At 37.6% G+C, this 23,211-nt stretch overlaps 1 protein-coding gene across 7 annotated transcripts in view; it reads left to right on the forward strand.

The window, feature by feature from the left end:
* The window catches only part of LINGO2 (leucine rich repeat and Ig domain containing 2), a 475,029-nt gene that overhangs the window by 308,805 nt on the left and 143,013 nt on the right, over positions 1 to 23,211 (forward strand). For 5 of the 7 annotated variants that reach the window (XM_072359097.1, XM_072359099.1, XM_072359095.1 and 2 more), the window contains 2 exons: positions 8,597 to 8,639; positions 14,629 to 14,784. In XM_072359097.1, the coding sequence (XP_072215198.1) occupies positions 14,743 to 14,784 (42 nt within the window). In that variant the 5' untranslated portion in view covers positions 8,597 to 8,639; positions 14,629 to 14,742. The remainder of the gene's footprint in view (positions 1 to 8,596; positions 8,640 to 14,628; positions 14,785 to 23,211) is intronic. The other 2 variants (XM_072359101.1, XM_072359096.1) reach the window with 2 other exon arrangements.

The following is a 23,211-nucleotide window of genomic DNA, read 5'->3' on the forward strand; positions in this document are numbered from 1 at the left end:
CTACCAACCATTAGCAAATAATTTTAAATATCCTTCCATAGGAAATGCTAAGAAGATGAAGACTCCCTGACAAATACAGATAGGTGCAAGACCAGTGCAGCCAACAGTTGTCTTCCTTCAGTCTGAGGCAAACAGTTTTGGGTGCCCCATTCATACTCACCAACAACTGAACAAGAGGTGCCATGTGTGCACACTCAGAGCATCAACAGTTTCTGCTGCCACAAATGGGAGGCGGGATGGGAAGTGAGGAAGGGAACCACAGTTCTGTTTTAGTTTTTCTTTATTTTAGTGAGGGCCTTGCAGCAAAAGCAGATTACGCAGAAAAAAGAAAATAAAAAATGAACAGGTTCCTTGCAACTTTTTAAAATATTCACTAATCATTTCTCACAGATTTTTAAGGTATGTTTAAAGCAATAGTGGCTGCACGTGATAGGAATATGTTGACCATTAGGAGTGTATCTGCTATTCTCTTCTTCTAAACATTCTAACGAAATTGTAGCGATGTCGGATAGTTATGAAGTTTCTATTAAAATATATGTAAGAAACAATCAGAGATTATATTTTTGTACAATACCAGTATTTGAACAGCCTTGTAGTCTTGGACTTCGGGCATAAATGTGAACTTAATCTGTTGTTTGGCTCTATACCAGTAGAGATAATATTTGCAAGGCAGAATTTTTATAGAGTTATAGTGTCGTATTGCAATATATGTGTCTCCCTTTAAAAATGCATGGAAATACTATTATGCATATATATTTCTGATCCATGACTCCTGAAGTATATGTGTGCTTTCTTTGGAAATCCTATTATGTGCAGTTACTTTCCAAAGTAATTATGAATACTGTGACCCTTAAAAAGGGAGACGAGCATTCCTGAGAGAGAATGCTTAACAATAACTCTGTTCAGTGATTATAATTAAGTGGATATTTTTTAATAATTATTATTGTTTTCTAGTAATTCCAGATAATAATAGCAGCTGTCTTCAATTAGAAGGTAACTGCTTCTCTTCTGAGTGTCTGGGAAGTCATTCATAATGCCTTTTTAGATGCAGATAGCAATGAACTGAGATTGATTATTGCTCTGAGTGGATTACTGTCCACACTGTTTACGGAAGGCCTTGAGATATTTGTGATTTGTGGTTGTTTCTTTTTCAAGACTGATTTTATTCACCTTTTTTGGATGGCTTCCTTCTTTATATTCTTAATTTGTTTGTCCATTCCTTGCTGTCTTCGTGAAAGCAACAGATATTTCACTGAATTGCTTCCAAACATTATGGTAGTTTTTATGTCATTTCTAGTAAATCTCATACTTTTCTTGATGAGTGTGTTGAAAACTCATTTCTAATAAGCAAGCAGTTCATTTTCTCCAAGCAGGAGTGCTTTCAGGGGGACTAAATGCTTTTGCATATTCAGCTTTTCATTTTGAATCTCCTGAATTTTGTGTTTATCTGTGCGAGCAAGTTTAAATGTGGTTTTCTGCTTTTTGTAGTTGTCCTAAATTGTTCATGCCAAGGTGTAATGCATCTCAAAACATATAATGACAGAAAACAGACAGCTTCAGTCTGGTTATTTAGGCTTGTTATCAGTGTGTTGGTAATGCGGGCAGCATTTTTATATTATAATGATGTATTTATTTCCTGTTCAACAAGGTGAGGTGCAAAATCCTGCAGCAGATGAGTCTGATTCTTACATCTGCTTACAATCTATTCAATTTGGAGTTGGCTCAGAGAGGACATGAATCAGGATTTAAGTTACATGGGATTCAAATTAATGGCATGGCTATCCCCAGTGAAGGACAGTTGGTCTCTCTTACAAGCCCATCTTAAGAGCTCCCTTTTGATCCCTTCTGAGGATCAAATACAAAAGGCAATTATCTGATCAGCTCCTCTTTCTAAACCAGACAAGATATGACCATTTAGAATGACCTCTTCCTCCCACATTCATTTTTAAATGCCCCTGCCTGCCTCAAGTCTTCCTCAACAGGAGAATAACTAAGAGTTAAGTGGGATTTCTTCCCCCCATGGGAACCTAATGCTGTGTCACAGAAGAGACACTCAGGAGCTCAGCGAGGCAATCTATGCTATTAATATGATGTTGCGTGAAGGAAAATGTGTTTTTATCTGAGTTCTGTGGGAAGAAATAGCTGAGATTCATATGCAGCAATTCTCAGATTTTGGTTCTGCACTCAGTATAATGTATTGATTGTAAATGGCTTATTTCCTGCAAGGATGCTATAATATTAAACATTCAATGAAGACAGTAAATAAAAATAACTTGGTGCCCGATTTAGCCTTTAGCTCGGTTTGCCTGCTGCACTATTTCCAAACAACATATAATTTCATATCATCTTTCTCCCCCAAGTAAAATGTTTGTGTGTGCGTTTCTTGCAAATTAATACAGTGTGTGCAGATACAAGACATACAAAAAATCAGGAAATAGGTAAGCATTTGTGATTGTGTGTGAAATCGGCAGGGTCTTGTCTCAGGACAAGAAACAATTATTCCTTTCATTTATCTGTCCTCACTGTAATTCACATTAAAAGTCTTAGCTGCAATTTCAGCTACTCTAAATTACCTTCAGCAGAGGCACCTTACTTGTATCCTCTGAGGAAAAAGGCTATTATAACTGCTATTCTTGTTCCTTCATCAGCTATATTAGAATTAATCCAACTGTACAGAGTAGTCCATATTCCAAACATGCCTCTTTATTGATTCGGTTGGATCAGAGGTGGAAGGACTGGTCTGAATGACTCAGCTAATCTATGTGGAGTCAGACTACTTTGAACTGTGTGCACAGAGGCGATCACGCCAGCTATCAGTCTACTGGTTGATGCACAGAACTCCAAGTTGCTGCTCAATCATTCTGAAGTGGAATGAAAAGCAAACTACTAAACCTCATTCAATTGTTGTTGAGTGTAGTCGTTATTCCCTAATAGTCTTTGCTAATGACTGCTTGTAATACCTGTTTGTCCCAACCCCGAAGAAAGGCAGGCTGACAATCCTTTCATCCAACAGTTGAACCCTTTTCTGGGAGAAGAATTTGAAACTTAGGTCTTTCTCAACTGTTTTCAGTGAATACAGCTTCCAGAAAACATGAGAACAGCAGTTATTGTTCATGTAATTGCTTTTTGTGTACTTGGGGAGGGAGGACTAGAACATTAGTCCTGCTGCACGCTGATAAACACTGCCAAAACAGTTGTTCTCATAACTGACTGCTGGAGGGCATTTTCTCCCGTTTTAATAACTCTCAAGCCAGGTGCATCATATCCATCAGGGATTTTTGTTTATTTGTTTTTGTCTTCCACTTGCGTGAGGAGAAACAGACTTACTGAACAGTTCTATCACAGGCAAACTCGATGGTGGCTGCAATCTCAAAATATGTGTTGGTGTCTGTGCAGCTCTGCGTCAGATTGTGTCTAAGCAGAATCTGTTTCTGATAGAAGGTGTGGAGAAAAAAATTGCAAAATTCTCCCCAAATCAATCAGAAACCTTAACTTTCAAATGATGACAATTAGTAAATAACAGGAGCATCGGCCCCGCAGAGCACCTGGATAGCTTTGGCAGTCTTTTTGCTTGCCATATTCATAGCACATTTTGCTCATCCACCAGTCATTCAGGAGCTGGTCGTTGCCTATTGCAAGTAATGCAGATGATGAGAAGCTTGTGATGATAGGGAGGTGAGTACAGTCACTTTTTTCTGAACAATTTAAACTGGTCTGCTGTGAGATCTTAGCAGAAGGTATAAACTGAAGTACAGTAGGGAACTGTTGTAACTTGCAACATCAAATAACCTTTTGTTAATTACATTCTAGGCCACACACACACTTCTTTTCACTCTTTTTGTTATTGTTAGGGTGAGTGTTTTTTTGAGCCAAGTAGTGTATGAAAAAGGCTTAATAGCAGGTGTCATTCACAGTGATCCCGTGTTGGCCGCAATATGGCAAGATGAAAAATCTCCAGAGACTGGATTGCTTTTTGTTTTACTTAAAAGTCAAAACAGAATGTGACACAGAGAGCAGAATGGCAGAGGAGCTCCTTCACACATAAAGCCTTCCCCTCTCAGGCTTTGCTGGGAGCTCTGGGATGCTTTTAATGAAGAGCTAGAAGGGCAAGTTTCTAGTCTTTAAGGGCACCTTCATCCTACCTGCATGGCCCTTGTGCTCCCTGCACCCATTGCCATCAGGTTCTTGAAACACACAGCTCTGCCTACATGGACATGCAGGAGAGCTGGCACAACTTGCTAAAGCAGTTACACAAACACTGTGTAGAATATGGGCAGCACAAGAGACATCAGGGTATTCCCCTTTTGCTACTTTATTCTTCGGTGGTTCTGACAGGAACACAGTGTCTTTTTCAGTAAAACCAAGTGAAATTCCAGTTTGTGTTTTAAAAACTTCCTGTAATAGTTCACAGCAACATACCTGGGTCTCATGGGCTCCATTTTGTTTGCTAATATTACTGATGCTTTTTCCATATTTTTTTTTAAGGTTCATTATCTTGATTTAAATACAAAGCTGCCTGCATTAATGCAAGTCTCGGCTTTTCTTTATTAATGCTATTAATTACCATAGTAGAAATCCATCTGTAATGTACCAGAGACTAAGTCTAGTCAAGTTGCTTGGAAAAAAAAGTATTTTAAGGTGATAAATGAATGCATCATTTTTCTAGTTCTCTTCCATAGTTACAAGTTAGTGCATTGTTCTCAAGCTCATGTCAGTAAACAGATATCTGGAGATAATGACAGTATCACTTCAAAGATACTAAAAATCTGAGATGTAGTAGTCAACGAAGAATGAGTCTAAGCCACTAAGACTGTAAAGGTGGTGGAGGCTGTTGTATGGTGGAGAAAAATGAGAATCCAGTGCTGTTTAAAGCAGGAACACACAGAAAGGGATGAGAAGTGATCAGGATAGGGATGTTTTGGTTACATTCCTGCCAGGAATGCATTCCTTTTGTGGCTGTGATGAAGGTAATTGCGAGTCCTGATAAAGGACTCTGGCAGTGCATGCTTGAACTTCCTGCAAAATTTCCCTGTGGATGCTGAGTAACTCTTTGGGGCTAAATTATTTCTTTCTTCCTATGGCTGTAAGAACGTACCTGCCTTTGCATGCTAAAAGTGAATGCCCATTATTACTGCATGAAATAAAAACACAAGATTCTAGTTTTTCTTGCTTTTATAATCAGCACACTAGGCATGCTTATATATAATCTGAGGACAGAAATTCATTCAGCTGTAATTATGCGATCTTGTTTGGCATCTAAATACATGATAAGAAATCAGTGATTAAATTTCCTTTCAGAATCTTCCTTCATCAACCACAGAACAAGCTCAGTAATTATCCCTTTGTTATTGTGAGAACTGTGCCTTCACTATTGCATTGCTAATTGTTTACAGTTAAGGAAATTTATTTTTATAAATCACCCAACTGATTCTTTCTGGCTGGGCGATTCTCCATTGTTTTCAAAGGAGAAAACAGGGTTTATAGATTATGTTAAATGAAATTCATACGATCCTTCTAGTACACAAAATAGGACTACTCCAGTATACATAATACTTTGTTCTTCTACCAGACAATTTAATCCAAAATGATTAATAAATATTCACAGAATATCCCAGCAGAGACCTGCAGGTTGCCCCAGACAAGCTAGAGCTGCATCATTAGCTCAGTTGAGCTGGATGATTTTAGTGATCTCTTCCAACCTTAATGATTCTGTCATCAAAGAAAAAATAGAACCGTTTTATAACTTGGGGTGAAATAATTCCACGCCCACTGCAGGCAGGGCTTTTGAACAACCTGATCGGTGGAAAGTGAGCCTGCCCATGGCAGGGAGTGAACGCTGTGATCATTAAGGGTCCCTTCTGACCCAAACCACCCTATGATTCCATGTTCCTTTGAAATGTCATGTTTAACTCCCAGTGAACTTTGCATACTGAATCTTAATGTTGTAAACTGTCTACTTGAAAGTTTCTTCTGGATTTATGTATATTCAAATAGTAAAAACTAGTGTAACAAATTTGAATTAGGGATACGTCTTTGTGAAATGTTATGCAGTCATCACAGAATGTTGTCAGATACCTTCACATCTGTGATTATTGCATAACACAGCACTAACAGTGATGTGATCGTACAACAAAGAAATCCTTTACTGTCAAAATAAGGAGCCTAGGAGGTACTGGTTCTAAAGCCAGTTCTTAAGTCAGTGATAATCATTGTAGCAATTGACTTAAGTTAAATGCTGATAAAGTTTATATATATATAAATGTATATGTATATACATTGCATGTATATACATTATTAATTTATTTATTTATTTATTTATTTATTTGCATGAGGTGCAATGAGATTGAGATTCTAAAACAGTTACAAGGTTTGTTCTGAACGTCTGACAAACATTTTGTTGATAGTATACTGAACTGAGAGAAGTTATCCTGAGAGGAAAAAGAGAAAAAGCTTGCTGTAGACACTGTAGACCTGTTTGGGAATATAGTCATAAATTAAGAAATCTGTAATGTGAACAGTACTGGAAGAAGCCTGACATGATATACTAAGTTTTCTTTTTACAAGGTGGCAGACGGACGTATATGTTTCATTATTATATTAGAATTAAAGCTAAGAATGTATCTTGCATATACTTTCTATTGTTCATTGCTGTCCATACTTTAAAGAAGGCTTTTATTATTATTATTATTATTGGTGAGAGAGAGCTTAAAGTTCCCACGCATTTCCCAGAATCACTCCACTGGTCTTTGGTCCCCTCAGGAGGAAGTTGCTCTCCCCTGACACTCCTACATTTGTTTCTGATTAACTTTTAATCTGATTCATTGAAATTATCAAATCTTGCTGTCATTTTTTTCTAAACATAATCTTCATGACATTTCAAAAACCTCATCCAACAGAAAAAGTTGTCCTACGCACTTTCTTTTGGTCACAGTTAACATAGTTGAGATTGTCAGAACTTTCGTTGCTTTTAAATAGATCTTCTTGTGCTGTTGAGTACATGCAAGCATATACTTAAGGAAAAAAAAAAGTTTTGCCATACTGAAAATCAGAACTCATATCTTTTTTTGAGACACAAATGTATGATCTACTTTTGCATTAGAAACCTAGTAGTGAAGATAAGGTAGGATCTGGAATTTTAGGGAAGATTAATCTTAAATTACATATGGTACAAATCTGCAAATATCTTATGTATAACCAGATTCAGAATGCATGACTTCTGGGTTGTCTTTTGGCCTTCCCATGAGGAAACTAGAAGTCAAATTGGTGAAAGTAAGCCAACAAAGTAACAGCTGTTAAGATTACTTTTATTCTTGCATCATTGTGATATTTCCTACAGAAATGTTTTACTGAAGTGAACCTGACAGAAATAACTTGGATGATCTTCATAAGCTTTGCATTTTACTATGAAGGAATTAAACCTGTGAAATTAAGATGAGTAAGACAGTTGTTCTATTTGTATTATAATAAAGCAAGCTCAGTAGCAGAGTAACTGTATAGTATTTGGGTTGCTGCGCTCTCATATTTCAAGGATGATAGGTAATTTCGTACTAACATGAAATTGGATGCAGCAAGTCTGCAGTTTCATGAATTAAGAAGTTCTCAAAGGTCTGAAAAGTAAATAAATATTTTCAGTTAGTATTTGGAAATAGGAGGCATGTATGTGTGTGTGTGCACGGCATGTGACTCAGGGACGGCACAGGAGTAAGCTTCTTCTTCACAGTCTTTCAAAAACAGGACAGAATTGCCAATTTAACAAGAGGACTTGATGTATTGAACTCAAGGGGCAGGATCATCAGACACTGTAAATTGCTTTCCTGAATTGCTGTCCACTCCTGACACAGAGAAGCAAAGGATCTACTCCAGGCATTCTTCCATGATAAAGCATGAGAGAATCACAGTGTCATTCATAGAAAATGTGCAAATGACAGAAGTTGAAATGGAAGAAGAGTCATCAATGTGTTCTTTTGCAAAAACAGACAAACAAACAAACAAAAAAACAAAAAAAGAAAAAGAAAACCCGACTTTTTCCAGTGCTTTGTCCAATTTGCTGACACAAGCATCAGCAAACCGGGAGAAATCCAGTTGTTATATTCCCCTTCATTCAAAAAAAATAAAAATAAAAGGCTGAGTAAGAGGTTAGAGCTAGGTATGTTATTTTCTGTCATCTGTGAGATTGGTATTTATTTTTGAACAGTGTTTGCTGGTTAACTGCTGCTGCAGTAACCAGTGCTGCAGAGGGAGTACGAAATATTGTTGATTCCTGCTTCATAAAAATGGTCACTTTAGAAAGATTTCTTGCCAGGCTTCGTAATACAAAATGAGCTGAAATCCAGGTTGGGGAGCAGAGATGGGCAGGAACATATATTACAGTGGACTTCCTTCTTGGAAACTTCAAAAGAGGTACTGAGGGATTGAACAAATTGCACTCACATCATGAAGGTAGCCCTAAGTCAGAAATGAGCATGCTGCTTGGTACTGAAAAAGCTCTCAAGACTGCAGCCTATCTATGCAAAATAAAGGATTTTAAATTGCAGGAGTTTTTGTGCTTAGCTAAATTAGTTGTAGAAATTTTAATAGGTGGATTTTATTTTCAAAGGTGCAGTGATCAACTCCAGGACATTAACACATTAAGTCTTAAGGTAAGTTATTTATACTCTCAGTAATAGAATTTCTTTATCTAAATGCATCTTATGTTGCTGTTAACAGTTATGTTGAAAGAAGGCTAAAAACGAATTGGTTTCATGTTGTATGTTTGCCAGTTATAGATACATAGATATATAGATATATAGATATATAGATATATTCTGCATGGAAGAGTTGAGTTGTGTATTATGTTACTTGAGTTAACCATAGCAAGTTGATCTCAGGTCACATATTTCACCCTTCTTAACTGGGTGGAACAGGTTGACTGATCACTTGTCTGGTATGTTTATTTCTGTTTTATGGCTTCCACTGTTAGGCCTGAAAAGTAAAGAAAGATGTAATACAATCCTTTAAAAATGTTGTTAAACCTTTCTTAATTGGACATTAAGTTTGACAGGATGTGTTCCAGAACTCCAGTATGGATCACTTCTTAGAACTTCTTCTTTTATTTTTGATATAAAATCAATCTGCAGCTCCAGGACTTTTTAGAAAAAAATAAAAATGTGAAGAGGTGGAATTTTAAAGATGCATGAAATAGGTAGTAAATAGAAATGCAGAAATTTTTGAAACCAGAAATCCTGTCTATTTTTACTGCTTGATTGATGGGGTTCTCCATGCATGTTTGCGTTTTCTTGTGCTCTGTGAGAGCTCAGAGAGGTTAGAAAGCCACACTGAGGCAGCTAGAAAACTACTCTGCAAAATTCTCAGTGTTTTTTATATTTCCCTGTTACCCAGCAGTTTGGTCACACTCTTCCTCTTTTCAAGGCATTAAAGAAGAAGCCTTTGCCCTCCCCAGCCCACACTAGATTCATTGGCAAAGATCTCCCTCCTTCTTCATACATATGCTCCATCTATCTTCTGGTAGGCCTATAATCAGAAATAATAAATGCCTATGTTAAGAACTTTGTCCTTGCAGTAGCACTGATGGGACTAGGATGTTTCAGATCTGCTCCAGGAAGGAAAAAGTTCTGCATATACATGGGTAAAAACTTCAGTCACAACCCATTGGAGTCACTGTTCCCATTCAGAGCAGCTGACAGATTCTCTGATGCAAACTACATCAGCCACTGCAGTGGTCACTGCAGACAATTCCATTCCATCAACAGGCAGTGAACCAACTAACAGTAAAAATACAAGTCAGGCAGTAGTAACACTTTCCATGCAGGAGTTATTGTCTTCGGTCTTCGATGTTATTTACTAATTAATTCTAACTAGTTGGCAAGGTACTCATACCTGATCTGATTTTGTTTGATCTGTTATTTCAGTGGCTTTAGTCTAATTCCCAGAAAGTTGTTTTACCAGTTTTTTTGTTTGCTTTCTTTTATTTTACTTTTTTTCTTTTATTTTACTTTTTTTTTTTTTTTTTTTTTACATTTACTGTTTTGTTAATTGGTCAGAGGAAACAAAAGGCAAACAGATCATGAAGACCGAACAACCATGTGATCCTCAGGGATGCATATTCTACTGTGGAACAGTTGGCTGCTATCAACCTTCCAAATCAGTAACCAGGACAGCAGATGCAAATGATGCTCTTGAAGCACTTGGTACTTGTAGCCTGTAGCCTTTGCATCTGATATCAGAAAGCAGTCTATGAGGACACATATACTACAACCACCACTAAATCTGTATCAGGGCAGCACTGAATTTTGTTTGTCCCTACATTTTATCTTCAGAAGGTCAGCCAAACAAGGAGAGATTCAGATAGCACCATCACACTGCTTCCTATTCTGTAAGTTCTTGTGGACTGTTCCTGAGCTTCTTCACTTTATTCATTTTGTTGCTATCTCCAGAATCTCTTGTTTCTAAACCTCACTGAAATAACTGAAAACCCAGCACCAACAGTTAAAACAAGACATCAGAATGCATTCATTACATCTGTGTTCTCTTCTTTGACATGTCTCTTTTTCCATCCTTTGCCCATCCTCTTGGTTTAAATGGCAAACCCTTGAGTCAGATAATGTCTTATGCATTTACATAAGGTAGTATAACAAGAACTTCTTAATGTTCTGTCCTACTTTTCTATTAATAATACTGAAAAGAAAATAATAATGTTTAAATATAATAAAAAAGAAGCAATGAAATCTCCCCATACATTACCCAAACCAGCCAAAAGCCAGTACTGCATATCCCTCATTTTCCTTCTTAAGAAACCTGGCAAAATGCTAAAACAGAAATGAGCAAGTGCAGTTCTCAAAACTGAGCAGGATTTCAGGCCATCACAGTGACAAAGCTCCAGAGAAGCACAGACAGGGCAGGCTTCTGTCACCAGTAGTGCCATAAAGCCTCTCAGTGTAACCAGTTCATTTATGAATTTCACTTTCATGACGGTGGAAATCCAACAGAAGGTGTAGGCTTGTTGTGCATGTCTTGCTTGTTTGATTTTACTAATGCCCATCAGGTAGCACACTTTTAGGTATTTGGTATAGGCATTTAAGAAGCACTGTGCTTTTTAAAGTATTTTCCAGACTTCAACTTTACTGCTTCTCTAGCATTATTACCTTAGTTCACTTTAAGACTGAGCTGCAGTGATGGTAGAAATGAACAGGCAGAGAGTGAAATTGATGTTAAATATTAAACTTGTCTACTTAAATAGGGTTCAGGGGGTTTTAGATGTAGTGGCATGTTCTTGTGCAGATTCTTCTTTTAAATGCCAGTTTTGCTGAATGTCTGTGACTTCAAAAGTCACAGCTAATATTATTGCACTAAAAACTGCCTTGGCAGAGTACAGAGGCAAAATAAGCTTTCTTCTACTGCTATAAAACAGTGTGCAATTACAAAACAGATCACACTGATTTGTCTCAAGGTAATGTGAAGTAACCAAAAGCTGTTCATATTTTTTTTTTCATTCTTTCAGCCATTTTATACAATTTCACAGAATCACAAAATGTTTGAGAACGTCAGGTACCTCTGGGGATAGTCTAGCTGAGTGCCTCTGCTGAAAGCAGGATCAGCTACAGCTAGCTGCTCAGGGTTGTATACAATCAGGTTTTGAAAAGCACTAAGGATGGAGACTCTACGGTCTTTCTGAGCAACCTGATACAGTGTACAACCACCCTCATAGTAAGAGTGTCTTCTTGTGCTCAGGCAGAATTTCAGTTTGTGGGTATTGCTTGTCACTGGGCTCTTCTGAGAAGAATTTACTTCATCTAATTTACTTCTTCCTGTCAGATATTTATGTGTATTTATAAGATTCCCTTGATCCTTCTTCAGGATGAACAGGCTCCAGGCTTCTCCAGCTCTCTCAGCTTCTCATCACAGATGAGATGCTCAGATTCCTTCATTACCTTTGTAGCCCTGTTCTGGACTCACTCTGATATGTCAGTGTCTCTTGTACTGTGCAGGCTAGAGCAGTTTCAGCTCTCAGATGTGTCTCACAAGGACTAATCAGGAGGCAAGTATCACCTCCATGCCCCTTCTGACAGCACACCTCCTAATACAGCCAGGGAGCCTCTGTTCTTCTTACTTCAAAGCCACATGGCTGGCTTATGGACAGTTTATCACCGTGTCCTTCTCCTCAGATATATCTCCAGCCAGTCAGCTCCAACATGCTAACATGATAACGGGAGTTTATTCCTACCCACGTTCAAGCCTTTTGTATTTCCCTTTGTTGAACGTCATGAAGTTTCTCCTGGCCCATTTCTCCAGCCTCTTGATGCCTCTTTGAATGGCAGCACACTCACCAAATCTGCTTCTTCTAATTTTGGATCATCTTCAAATCACTTTGGGTGCACTCTGGAATACTGTCAAGATCATAGTATCATAGTATCATAGTATCATAGTATCGTGCGAGTTGGAAGGGACCTTAGAGATCATCGAGTCCAACTCCCGGGTTTCGAGCCCCCTGTGTAGCGAAGCGGCACTTCTACCCCTGCGCCACAGGGGGGGGATTCGAACCCGGGCCCTCCAGTGCCGCAGGCAGCAGCTTAAACCACTGCGCCACTGGGGGCACACATCATGAATGAATGGGTTAAACATTATTGGCCCAAGTATCCACTTAGAGGCTAAACCACTGCACTATAAAACAGGATCAGAGAAGGTTATCAAACACCCTTTTTTCACATCACTTTTTCTACTCTATCTTTGGAGCTGATTTCTTCGTAAAAGAATATACAAATTCATGTTGTTGCCATGCATTTGACTTTTCATACTTAAATTCTGTAAAGTTTTTTGTCCCAGTGATTGCTTTGTATGCAGTCTGCTTCATATCGTTTGTCTCTTTCATTCTAAAGCATTGTCCCATGTTTCCATCCCACCCACCCTTAACTTGTTTTTGCTGTACTTTCACACTCGTGGGATGAATGGAGGCTTTCAAGCATCATGAAGGAGGAATCTTGGTATATGCTGCCCTCAGCTAACAAATGATCTTCTTTCATCACTGCAGACAATGTGCTCTTGGGTTAGTGCTTTTCCAGAACATTCCTCCATCATTTTTATTTAGAAATAAGTATGCTTCATTGGTTAAGTAATCTTCATTTCTTCTTTGTCCACTCCAAGTTTAGGCAAGACTTTTGTCCTTAGTAACCCAAATATCCTCAGTTTAAGCACAATTTCTCTTACTCTGTGTCAGGAATGTCTTCTGCCTATGTTATTAACAATTTCTAGTTTATGGAATTCTTGACCTCTGTCCACACAGTTTATCTTTTGACCCTATTACTTTCCATCTTTCCCAGTGGCATTAAAGATCAAAGTGTCTCATTTTAGTTAGCTACAGAAATCCTGATGTATCGAAATCTGCAAGACAGATTTCCATGTCTTAGCTGATTGCTCTCATCACACTGTAAAACTGAAATCTGGAGGAATATGTTGAGTGTCTAACCTCAGCCATACACAATCTTAGGCACTCTGTTATAATTATCAATTAATACAATTGAATAATTGCTGTATTAAGTTGTTGCAATTCTGTTGTGATTCTAGAAAGTACTTATGAAAGCTGTACTTTTTTAGCTTGGCTCCTTTGTGAATCTGTGATGCTACATTTCTAGGAAAAGTTTTCTTGCTTAGAGATGTGATTATGGAACGATTGATAAAGTACCTTTCCCATTGTATTTTGTATTTTAGTTTGATAACAGATTTGTTCAGTAGCATTTTAGTGTGTTCCTTCCTCTGTCACACTAGAATTCAGTTCTTCTCATTGTGGATGCTTCTACATCAGTCAGTGGCTGATCAGCATGCATGAACTGGATGAAGAAGCTCTGTTAAAACCTCAGTGCAAAATATTCAGTTGACTTTCAAAGTTTGTTCCACAAACTTTTTTTCACTGTGTCTAGATTCATCTGGAAGGGAATTTCCTCACATCTAGAAGCTCACAGATTTTGAAAGACATGGGAAGCCAGTGAAGACTGAGGCAAAGAACTTGTTGAGTGCCTCAGCCTTCTCTGAGTCTGAAGGTTCTCACTTGTTGTTTATCAGAGGACATTCACTCTCCTTGGCCTACCTGTTCTAAATGGTGTACCTGCAATACTTCTTCTTGTTACTTTTCACATACCTCACCAGGTTCAGTTCAGTCTGCACTTTGTCTTTCCTGATCCCATCTCTGCATGTCTGGACAGTGTCCCTGTGTTATTCCCTGGCAACATGTCTCTGCTTCCACTTCTCATTCATTTCCTTCTTTTCCCCCAGTTTGGCCAGCAGGTCTTTTCAGCCTGTCAGTGTCCTGCCTCCTCTGCTCAACTGACCAATTCATATGAGAGGGGACTTGCAGGTTTATGTAAGAAGTAGTTTTGTTTTATTTTGTTTTAAGATAAAACTATTTATTAATCCTGGCAGTTTTAATGAGTCAATAAGACAACACAGTTGCATATACTTAGCAAAAACTGTTTATCTGGAATATGAGTTTGCAGTATGTGTTTTTGACATTTACCAGGTAATATGGCCTTGCACACATTTGTTTATAATCTATTAACTGATTAAGTTCACATGGCTCCTTGTACTAGGACATGGTTGGCTATTTTTCAATTAAAATGAAAAAATATCTGTGTCTTACAGGTTCGTTTCAAGCATTTTGAGTGTGGTGTCGTGAGAGATGCTGTTGTCCATGACAGGTTGGGATTATCATGATCAAGTACTCTATTTTGACCAGCCAGTTACTAAAAACTTTACATGGTAGAGAGTAAAGATTGGACTTTTAAAAGCAGTAAACAGGTAAGGCTATTTAAATCTTGTTTATGTATTGTCTGCTTAGAGGCTTATTTCAATTACAGCTGTTTATAAAATCATTTATCAAGTTCTTTCAAACAGGATATCTTCTTAATTACCATCTCAAAGAAGTAGCTGTGTCTTGGAAAAAAAAGAAAATATGCTACTCTGAAAGTGCAATATGTTAAAGATCATGTTAAAATAAAATTTTAGACATGTTCCTCAAAAAAAAAAAAAAAAAAACAAAAAAAAACATTGGCTTTACTTGTGTTAAAGCAGATGCCTATTCCACCTTATTACTTACTATTAAAGAGCATGTGCACAGTTCTAACAGCTAAAAAATATCTGTATTCCACAAGCACAAATGCAAAGAACCTCAAACTTCAGTTCAAAGCAGCTATTTAATTTGCGCAGCAAATTGTTTTTGGCAAAAGAAGACATTCATTTCCCTTAATACCTGCTAATAAGAAGAATCTTTGCTACACTAACTGGAGTTGCACCAGTCTGAAGAGAATGGAAGAAATGTGAAAAATTAGGCAAGCACAGAAATTTAATGCCTACTGTGCACATTCTTATATTAAAATATTGCTACCTGTATGAAGTGTGGGCCTGATGGCATGTTTATTTCAAGGTTGTTTTAGCTTTGTGCTTTGTCTTATTATTAGATCCCAAGAATTTGTTTTCATTTCCGGATAACACTCCTGTTTTGGACTCTAAATAATTTATCTCATTCCTTAGAGCAATCTGTAGCAACCGATTCGTTTAACATAAAGCAATTTGTTATGGATACATTCAAACATTACCAAAATACACCCTTCCTGTCTGACTTCATTTGGTGTTTAAGGAAACATGGAATAGAAGGTGAACAGTTTTGTTTTGTTGTGTATTTTTTTTTTCCTGAATGTTCTTGTAGTTTTTCTCTTTTAAAGTAAAAATGTTAGATATTCATTATGCAGTAATATGGCATTTTGATGAAGAACTCACTGTCAGTGGAGACTCTTTTTGTTGGTATGTGGTCTTCCTGCTTATGACTGATATGATATTCATGTTTTCCTGTTTGGGCTGGTAAAGAGCAATTTAACAAGACTATATGCAAAACTGCCTTGGGTGTGTCTAAGGCAGGAGTACATGTGGGTGCATAAGCTTACATCAGTGTGAAAACCATAAAAGTACATCACTTGGGTGAAAAAGAAGTAGAGCAGTGTTCAGATAGCAGTCTATCATATGAGCTTGACAATACGACTTCCAGGCATGTCCTCACTGATGAAAGCCAAAATGAAGATCAGAAAAGTTATCTTTAAATTTCATTTCCTATGCTTCTGGTTATGCAGAACATTCAGATACAGGTCAGTTGCTATCTGCATCTATACCACAGATGAACTAAAATTTTGTCTATATATGAAAAATATTTGCAACAGAATTACAGTAAAGGTGGAACAAGTGAGTTTTTGTTGCTGTTGATGATGATATAGCACTGCATCTGAATTGTCCTCTGACTTAGAAACAAGTTTTTTCAGGAGTAGGTTTGTTTTAAATATTCCTGCCTGTATGGTGATTTGGACTCAGAACAGAAAAAGGAAAAAGGAGTGGGACAATGACTCCAATAATTTGGCTGTTCTGAAAACACCACGTTGCAGCTCAACTTAGAGGTATGGAATTAGGAAGATTTAATGCTGATGTTAAGTGATAGAAAAAAACATTTGTTTAAAATGACATCTTACAGTGTTTTTTTCTTTCTAGTCTGAAGTTGATTTCCCATGGAAACCCATAGCCTGATAAAACATGCTTCTCATACGCCAGTGTTTCTCATGGTAGTTTATCCTTATGTTAATGGTGTAAAGTCGAAGTGAGTCACTTTTGAATTGGGATCTTTTGTGCTGAGGTCATCCTGGTCTCCTCAAGCCCCTGACTTTTATCCATTTAAAAATAGATAAATTTAATTAAACCTTTTAATTTAAGGGTCGGTTAGAAAAAGAAGTCAACAGTAATAATACTGTCAGTTATACTTAACAAGCATTGAGGACGTGTAGTATGTGTAACATGAGGCAAAAGAAGCATGATGGCCTTATCTTGCCCTTCACGAAATAGTGCAATTTTATTCTGTTGCCACTGTAGAAGATTTCTGCTGTCTGTAACACATCATCTGCCAAAATGAGATCTTCCTGTTTTCCCTCAACTACCTCTTCATGATAGCTGCATGCACTTGTTATCCTATGAAGGCCCAGTGCTTTTTTTAGGGGCAGGAGGGAGAACTGGGACAACCATAGCCACCTACTGCACAACTCTGATATTTTTATGAGAGATTTTTCTCACTGCATGAGAAACTGTTCTCAGAGGCTTACATTAACTCCCGAAAGAGTTAAAGTGAGGTATCATTCTTTACTGATTTGTGTGGATTTCATGTTTTTTTATAGTTTAATTTTGATTTAATAGCAGCACCTGCTAGTATCTGAGAGGCAGCCAGAAATTTCTGTCCAGAAGTTTCTATGTTGTTTTTAGGTTTTGGTTGTATAGATATCAAAATGATAGCTCCAAGCCTAGGTCAGAAATTCTCTGCTTTCAAAATACAGTGTATATCTTCTGAAGTTCCTGAATAATAGAAATTTAGATAGATACAGTACTAATGTACATGGTGGACTCTTAATATTTCTTGGATTTTAAATAAAAATGAAAATCTTTCTTAAAGGCAATGAGTCCGTTCATATTGTGAAAGCTTTGCGTAGACTATGCACAGGATACCTAACTGTGGCATGCAAAATAGCTAAAGACACTGTGCTTTTGGGAAGATAAATATGTATTTTAGATCTGGAAGCTTTAAGTGAATGATAATAGTACCATGTTTTTCCTTCAGCATTATTACTGGTGGGGCAGCTGCTTAATAACTCCGAGTCGCTCTGGAGCTGTACAAATTAGTGTACAGGCAGTATGAAGTCAACCTTTCTGAGAGTACAGGGATGAGATGATCAAGTTTATGATCCCTTGTGATTTTCTGAGTCTCACCTGAATATATTTTGAACTTAGGTTGCAGACCATTTTTCCTACAAAAACTTGGTTTCCCTTTGACTTATTCCTCCTACCACTTCTTCCTTCATTTGAAGTTTATATACGTTAATGTTTCTATTACGTAGCATGAAATTTCTTGACTTCATTTGAAGAATGGTATCTTCTTGGAAGACAGGGTTCCAGAACCATGTAAATATGTACAAATATAAAATTCATTTATGTCTAAAATATTCGGTAATCTGCTGTGGTAAAAGAAGGTATGTAAAGTATCGAAGCTCAGGAATCAGAAGACTAATAATACGAAAATAAAATCTATTGCAGTTTAATTGTTTTTAATTATAATACTAAGTTATTCTCATGAAGTAAAGCCACTATAAGGCCCATCTTCAGATATCTGAAGTTAGATAAGGCTGATGGTGGATTTTTGCAATAAAACATAGTTCTGCATATCATTTTCCTTCTAAGGCCAATTGATTCATTTTACTAGAGTGTTTTTGGACTCTGATAGGGAAAATCTGATTATATCCAGGCAATGGGCCTTCACTGGACTACCGAGAAAAAGAAAGCACTGTTTTTCATAGAGTCACAGAATCCTTAAAATTGGAAGATGACCCTTTAAGGCCACCTTGTCCAACTTCCCTGCAATGAACAGGGACATCTAGAGTGACATCAGGTTTCTCATAGCCACCTCCAGCCTGACATTAAGGGTCTCCTGGGACGGGACCTCCACCACATCTCTGGGTAGCTTGTTTCAGTGCCATGTACGTGTTTTTATGTAAATGCAGTGCAAAAGCTCTGTTGATCTTAGTGGCTCTCTGGAACACAGAAGATGATTTCTTCCTCTTTCCTGCTCTTCCACATTTCAGTTATTTAAACGAACTTGCTACTTCTGGTAACTTATAGCATGTGTAAATGAATTGTGGCATACCTTTATTAAATTTCCATTAAGCTTTTAAGTGAAAGTGTAAGGAAGGCCTCCATAGTTGAGGAAACAAAGCATGGACTTAAGAAATCTGCTCATGTCTCCCCACTGTTTAATGTGGACCAGAAAGTCAAGAAGCACCTCTAAACCTCACCCATGCAAACTGCCCCCTCCCACCAGTTGTGTCTGTCTGTAGTGTGCTGTGGACCGATTCAAGTGTCATCTGGCAGATGATGGTGCTACTCTGACACAGCCAGAAAGCTGGAAAGACAGCTCTGTCCTCCTATACCAGAGAACCCACCAAACTGACGGATAGGAAAATGTAAATATCAGAGAGCTTCATCAGCATCACCTATTCATACACACAGAGGTGAATAAAGTAGTGTTTGCCTTATCTAGAGCAATATAAAATGTAACTCACTTTTCTTTAACTTGCAGATTGTCATCCCCTTGGAACCATACTATTACTTAAACACATCCTTGCACAGTGTGCCATATCAACCCAGAGTGGGTCAATATCCAGTGCCTTTGACTCTTAGAACTCATTCCCATATGTGTTTTTTGAAATGAAATCTCATAATCCTGTTCCTCAAATTTATGTTTCAATTAAAAACGAAGTAGCTTCTTCCAAACTTTATTTCTCTTACATGGCTTTTATCTCTTGGTTTTATCCTTCTATTCCTCATTTTATACCCTTATCAATCATTAAATTTCAACTCTGTAGCAAGTTCAGCTGACCAAGAAAGGAAGCCAAAAAAAAAAAAATGCATAGCTGAAAGAATGTAGCCAGACTTTATTGGATTAACAATCAATGAACTGAATATGAGCATCTTTTAAATTTATTTCAGGTGTTCTTGAAAATCTTAAAAACTCTATGAATGTAAACATCCCTTCACAGAAAGATACACAACAGTAATGTTAGAAGAGCAGGCATTTATATAAGCAGTGCCAACTATTTGGCTTATTCCTTGTAGTGCCCGGTATTTTGCTATTATGCAATTTGAACAAATAAATATAAATCTATATGAAGGTCTCTTCCTATTTATTCTTTTTCTTGGGTCCTCTTGTTTGGATGAGATTTCAGTCCCACTATAGGCACTTTTTAAAAGTGTCCTCTCCTTTTCAAGGACGTTTATGTACATAAAAGAGATTCAGGTGGTAATCTGATTGTCTGGGGATTTTATCAAAATCAAATGGCACTTTGAACTTTCTGTCTTTACAATTTCATGGTTTTACAGTTTAACTTTTATGAGTGTTTGCTTTTCTCCTCTTACTGTCTGACCTGTTGTGACATTGTAAAAGCAACACATGGTTGCACGCTTCTCAGAACACAAGAGCTTCATTCTGTGATGAGACAGGACTGAACAACTGAGAGACTATTGTTAGTGTGATGCAATTTGACGGGGCTTCTCTAGCTAGGGATAGATTTTTACAGATTGGAAAAGAAAATTTATTTAACAGTGTACACTCAGATAAGCTTCAACTTCATATAAAGCTCCTAAACAAGATGTGCTCAATATCTCATTTTCTGTCAAATAAATAATACGTGTTTTAAGAAGTCTCTACAAAAGCATTTCAAGTCATATATTTTAGCAGCTTTAAATGAGCTGTCCAAGTCAGTTAAATAGTCTGTCTTTTCTTCCTCCACCCAGAAAGGACAGAAAGTAGAGGAAGGAAGAAGGAAAAAATTTTAGTATGTAGCTATACCGTGAAATGTCCTTTAAAGTATCCTTTTCAACCACTGTAGCTTGATAACTGGAATGGCATGCATATTGCAGCAAGGTCTGTATTCTGGAGGGTTTGCATTTGAAAATAACTTTCTCTACCAGGAAAAGCAGAAATAACATTAATAGTAATTCTACTGCAGTGTAAATACTTTGATTAAACCTACAGATTCAGAGAAAAGCACAGGTTCAGTCCTCATTCTAGCCTTTCTAAGAACTGTACTTGAGGAGCTCTGCAGTTGTCACTGGCTGTCCTTGCTCCGATGCTTCTGTTACTGTAGTGATGCAGGCTGATTAGAAGTGCTTTTAAATATACTGGACAAATCCTGGTCTGAACAATGAAGAGGAACTCTGCATAGAAAGTGAGTACAGCCCTCACTGAAAATGTGCAAATGTGTATGAAGAGAGCATTAAGTGGAGCAATAGAAGACCTGGTCTTGAATCCTCTTTGCAGTTTGCAGCCTCTGTGAGCATAGTGTTGAATGTACAGGCCTGATCTGAAATCCATACAAGTAATGCACTTTCACTGAGATTCCCTGTGAATGCAAAGCATGCAAAATTACTAAGTGAAGCTTCATGTATTAACTCTTCATTACTAAATGCTGCTACAGTATCTAAGGTTTTGAGCATTCTTTTGAGTTATATCTATTATTAACCAGATGGCATATTGTATTGTCCTGATTCGTGAGTAGCTCAGAATCATTCTTGTCTCTTCTGTGACAGCTTGCTTTACACAGGAAAAGGGATTGTTATAGGTAATCAATAAGTTACAGAATTCTGAAGAAAGTTGGTATGAGATGTGAAACAACATTTTGACATTTTATGCTTTTTATAAACTGAGGTGGTTTTTTTCCTGCAGCACCTCTTTATCTTTTTGTTTGTTTGTTTGTTTGTTTGTTTTCCATACGGGTAACAAACATTATTAAGCACCCTTCTTAATTGTGAATGTGGAGATTAAATCTACCATACATTGCATAATGCATATGTTGAGAAATAGGACTGTATTGAACTGTTCACGTTTTGGTCCTTCTTATGAGATATTTTACAGATGCTTCAAGCTGAAACCAGTTAGTGTCAGAATGTTTCACATCTACTTTTCTTCTTGTGTAGCTGCAATGAAATCAGAACTACTTGGGAGCAGGCTGCTGTAGGATGGTGCTTGCTCTCAAGTCAAGTAGCCTTTCACAGTGAACAGCAAGATAGATAATTTTATTAACAGGATAAACTATTTTAGCTTCTTGTCTTCAATGAGATGTTTTCTATAAAAGAAAGGATAAAGTATTCTGACAGTGCTCTATTCTACTGCTGTAAAACTAACTTCACATTAAGGCATAACTGTATGTATCATTTGTATAATATATATATAGGATATATACGACCATCTGGGTGCATAATTTCAGTATACAGGAAATTACTTTCAAGTGAACGTACGTTAGAAATTCTGGCCACAGATTTTGTGAGGATATATTTAGTTTGGTTTTTAGAGGAGCTGTGATGTGAACTTTGGTTGTTCACAGACATCTCCTTGTGTTCCAATTCTATCACAGTAATAACCACATTTCCAGTCAGAAGACAGTGTAATGATTCATCGTAACTGATTCTGTGAAATTAGAACACTGATACTGCTATTACTTCCCCGTCATAGTCTCCTTCTAGCAAAGCAAAAGAGTGCGTTGGATTTTCTCTTTGCATTTTGGGATTTTTTTCTGATTTCAGATTCCGTTGTTTCCAATGCTGCTTCATGCAAGCAGGGATAAACACCTTTGAAGACTCCTACAAGTGCAATGTGCTGTTCTGTCAGATGACGCCAAGAGTTAATTTCTCCTGGATTTAAAGATGGGACACAGTAGTTACATTCAGAGTACAGTGTTATAATGAACCTTGACTGGCTGCCAGAATGCTGCCCACCCTGCTGCTCCCTTATTCCTCCTCAGCAGAATGGGGAGAGAAAATAAGATGAATAAGCTTGTGAGCTGAGATAAGAACAGTGAGATCAATTATAGTCATGGGCAAAACAGATCTAACTCTGAGAAGATTAATTTATTGACAGTTAGAAATGGAGTAGGATAGTGAGGAAGAAATCTAAAACTCTTCCTCCCTGTCCTACTTCTTTACAGACTCAACATCATTTCTATGTTCCCAGTTCCACAGGATGCAGCTCTGTCCCAGGGCTGCTCTTATCAGAGTACCCATGGTCGTACCTCCTCCAAGCTGTGTCCACTGCTGCACCAGGGGCTCCTCTATGGCCGTGCATGGAGATCTGCTCACCTCCTACCCTCCTTCTGTGCTGATGTTGAGACCTGTGGAGCTTCTTCCCTCTCATTTTTCCTCACTCCCCTTTCTTACACCTGCTGTGCAGCCTTTCTTAAAATTTCTTTACACACAGGCTTTGCTGATGGTCTCATCTTTCGCCAGCAGCAGGTCCCTTCTGAAGCCTGTTGGAACCAATGTGATACCACCACTACAGCCCTGTTCTAGTACCAAAACTGGAGTGTAAGACATTCCATTTTTTGTAGGGTTTGTAAGATGGAAGGATCTTCTTTCATATGTAGATAACACTGCTGAAACTGTTCAAGTTTCAGTGAAAAACACGAATAAAGTTGTCACCACTCTAACAAAATTTTGAAAGACTAGGTGAGCAATTGCACTGATACATTTGCTTGCATGTAATATGCCTACAAACAGCCATTGTGCATATGCAAATCAGATATTTATTCATGCAGATGACCTAGTAAAAAAACTACCTGGCTATTTGCTTATGCAAATACCTTGCTTTTACATCCC

The sequence above is a fragment of the Excalfactoria chinensis genome, chromosome Z (assembly GCF_039878825.1).
Source record: "Excalfactoria chinensis isolate bCotChi1 chromosome Z, bCotChi1.hap2, whole genome shotgun sequence".
Lineage (NCBI taxonomy): Eukaryota > Metazoa > Chordata > Aves > Galliformes > Phasianidae > Excalfactoria > Excalfactoria chinensis.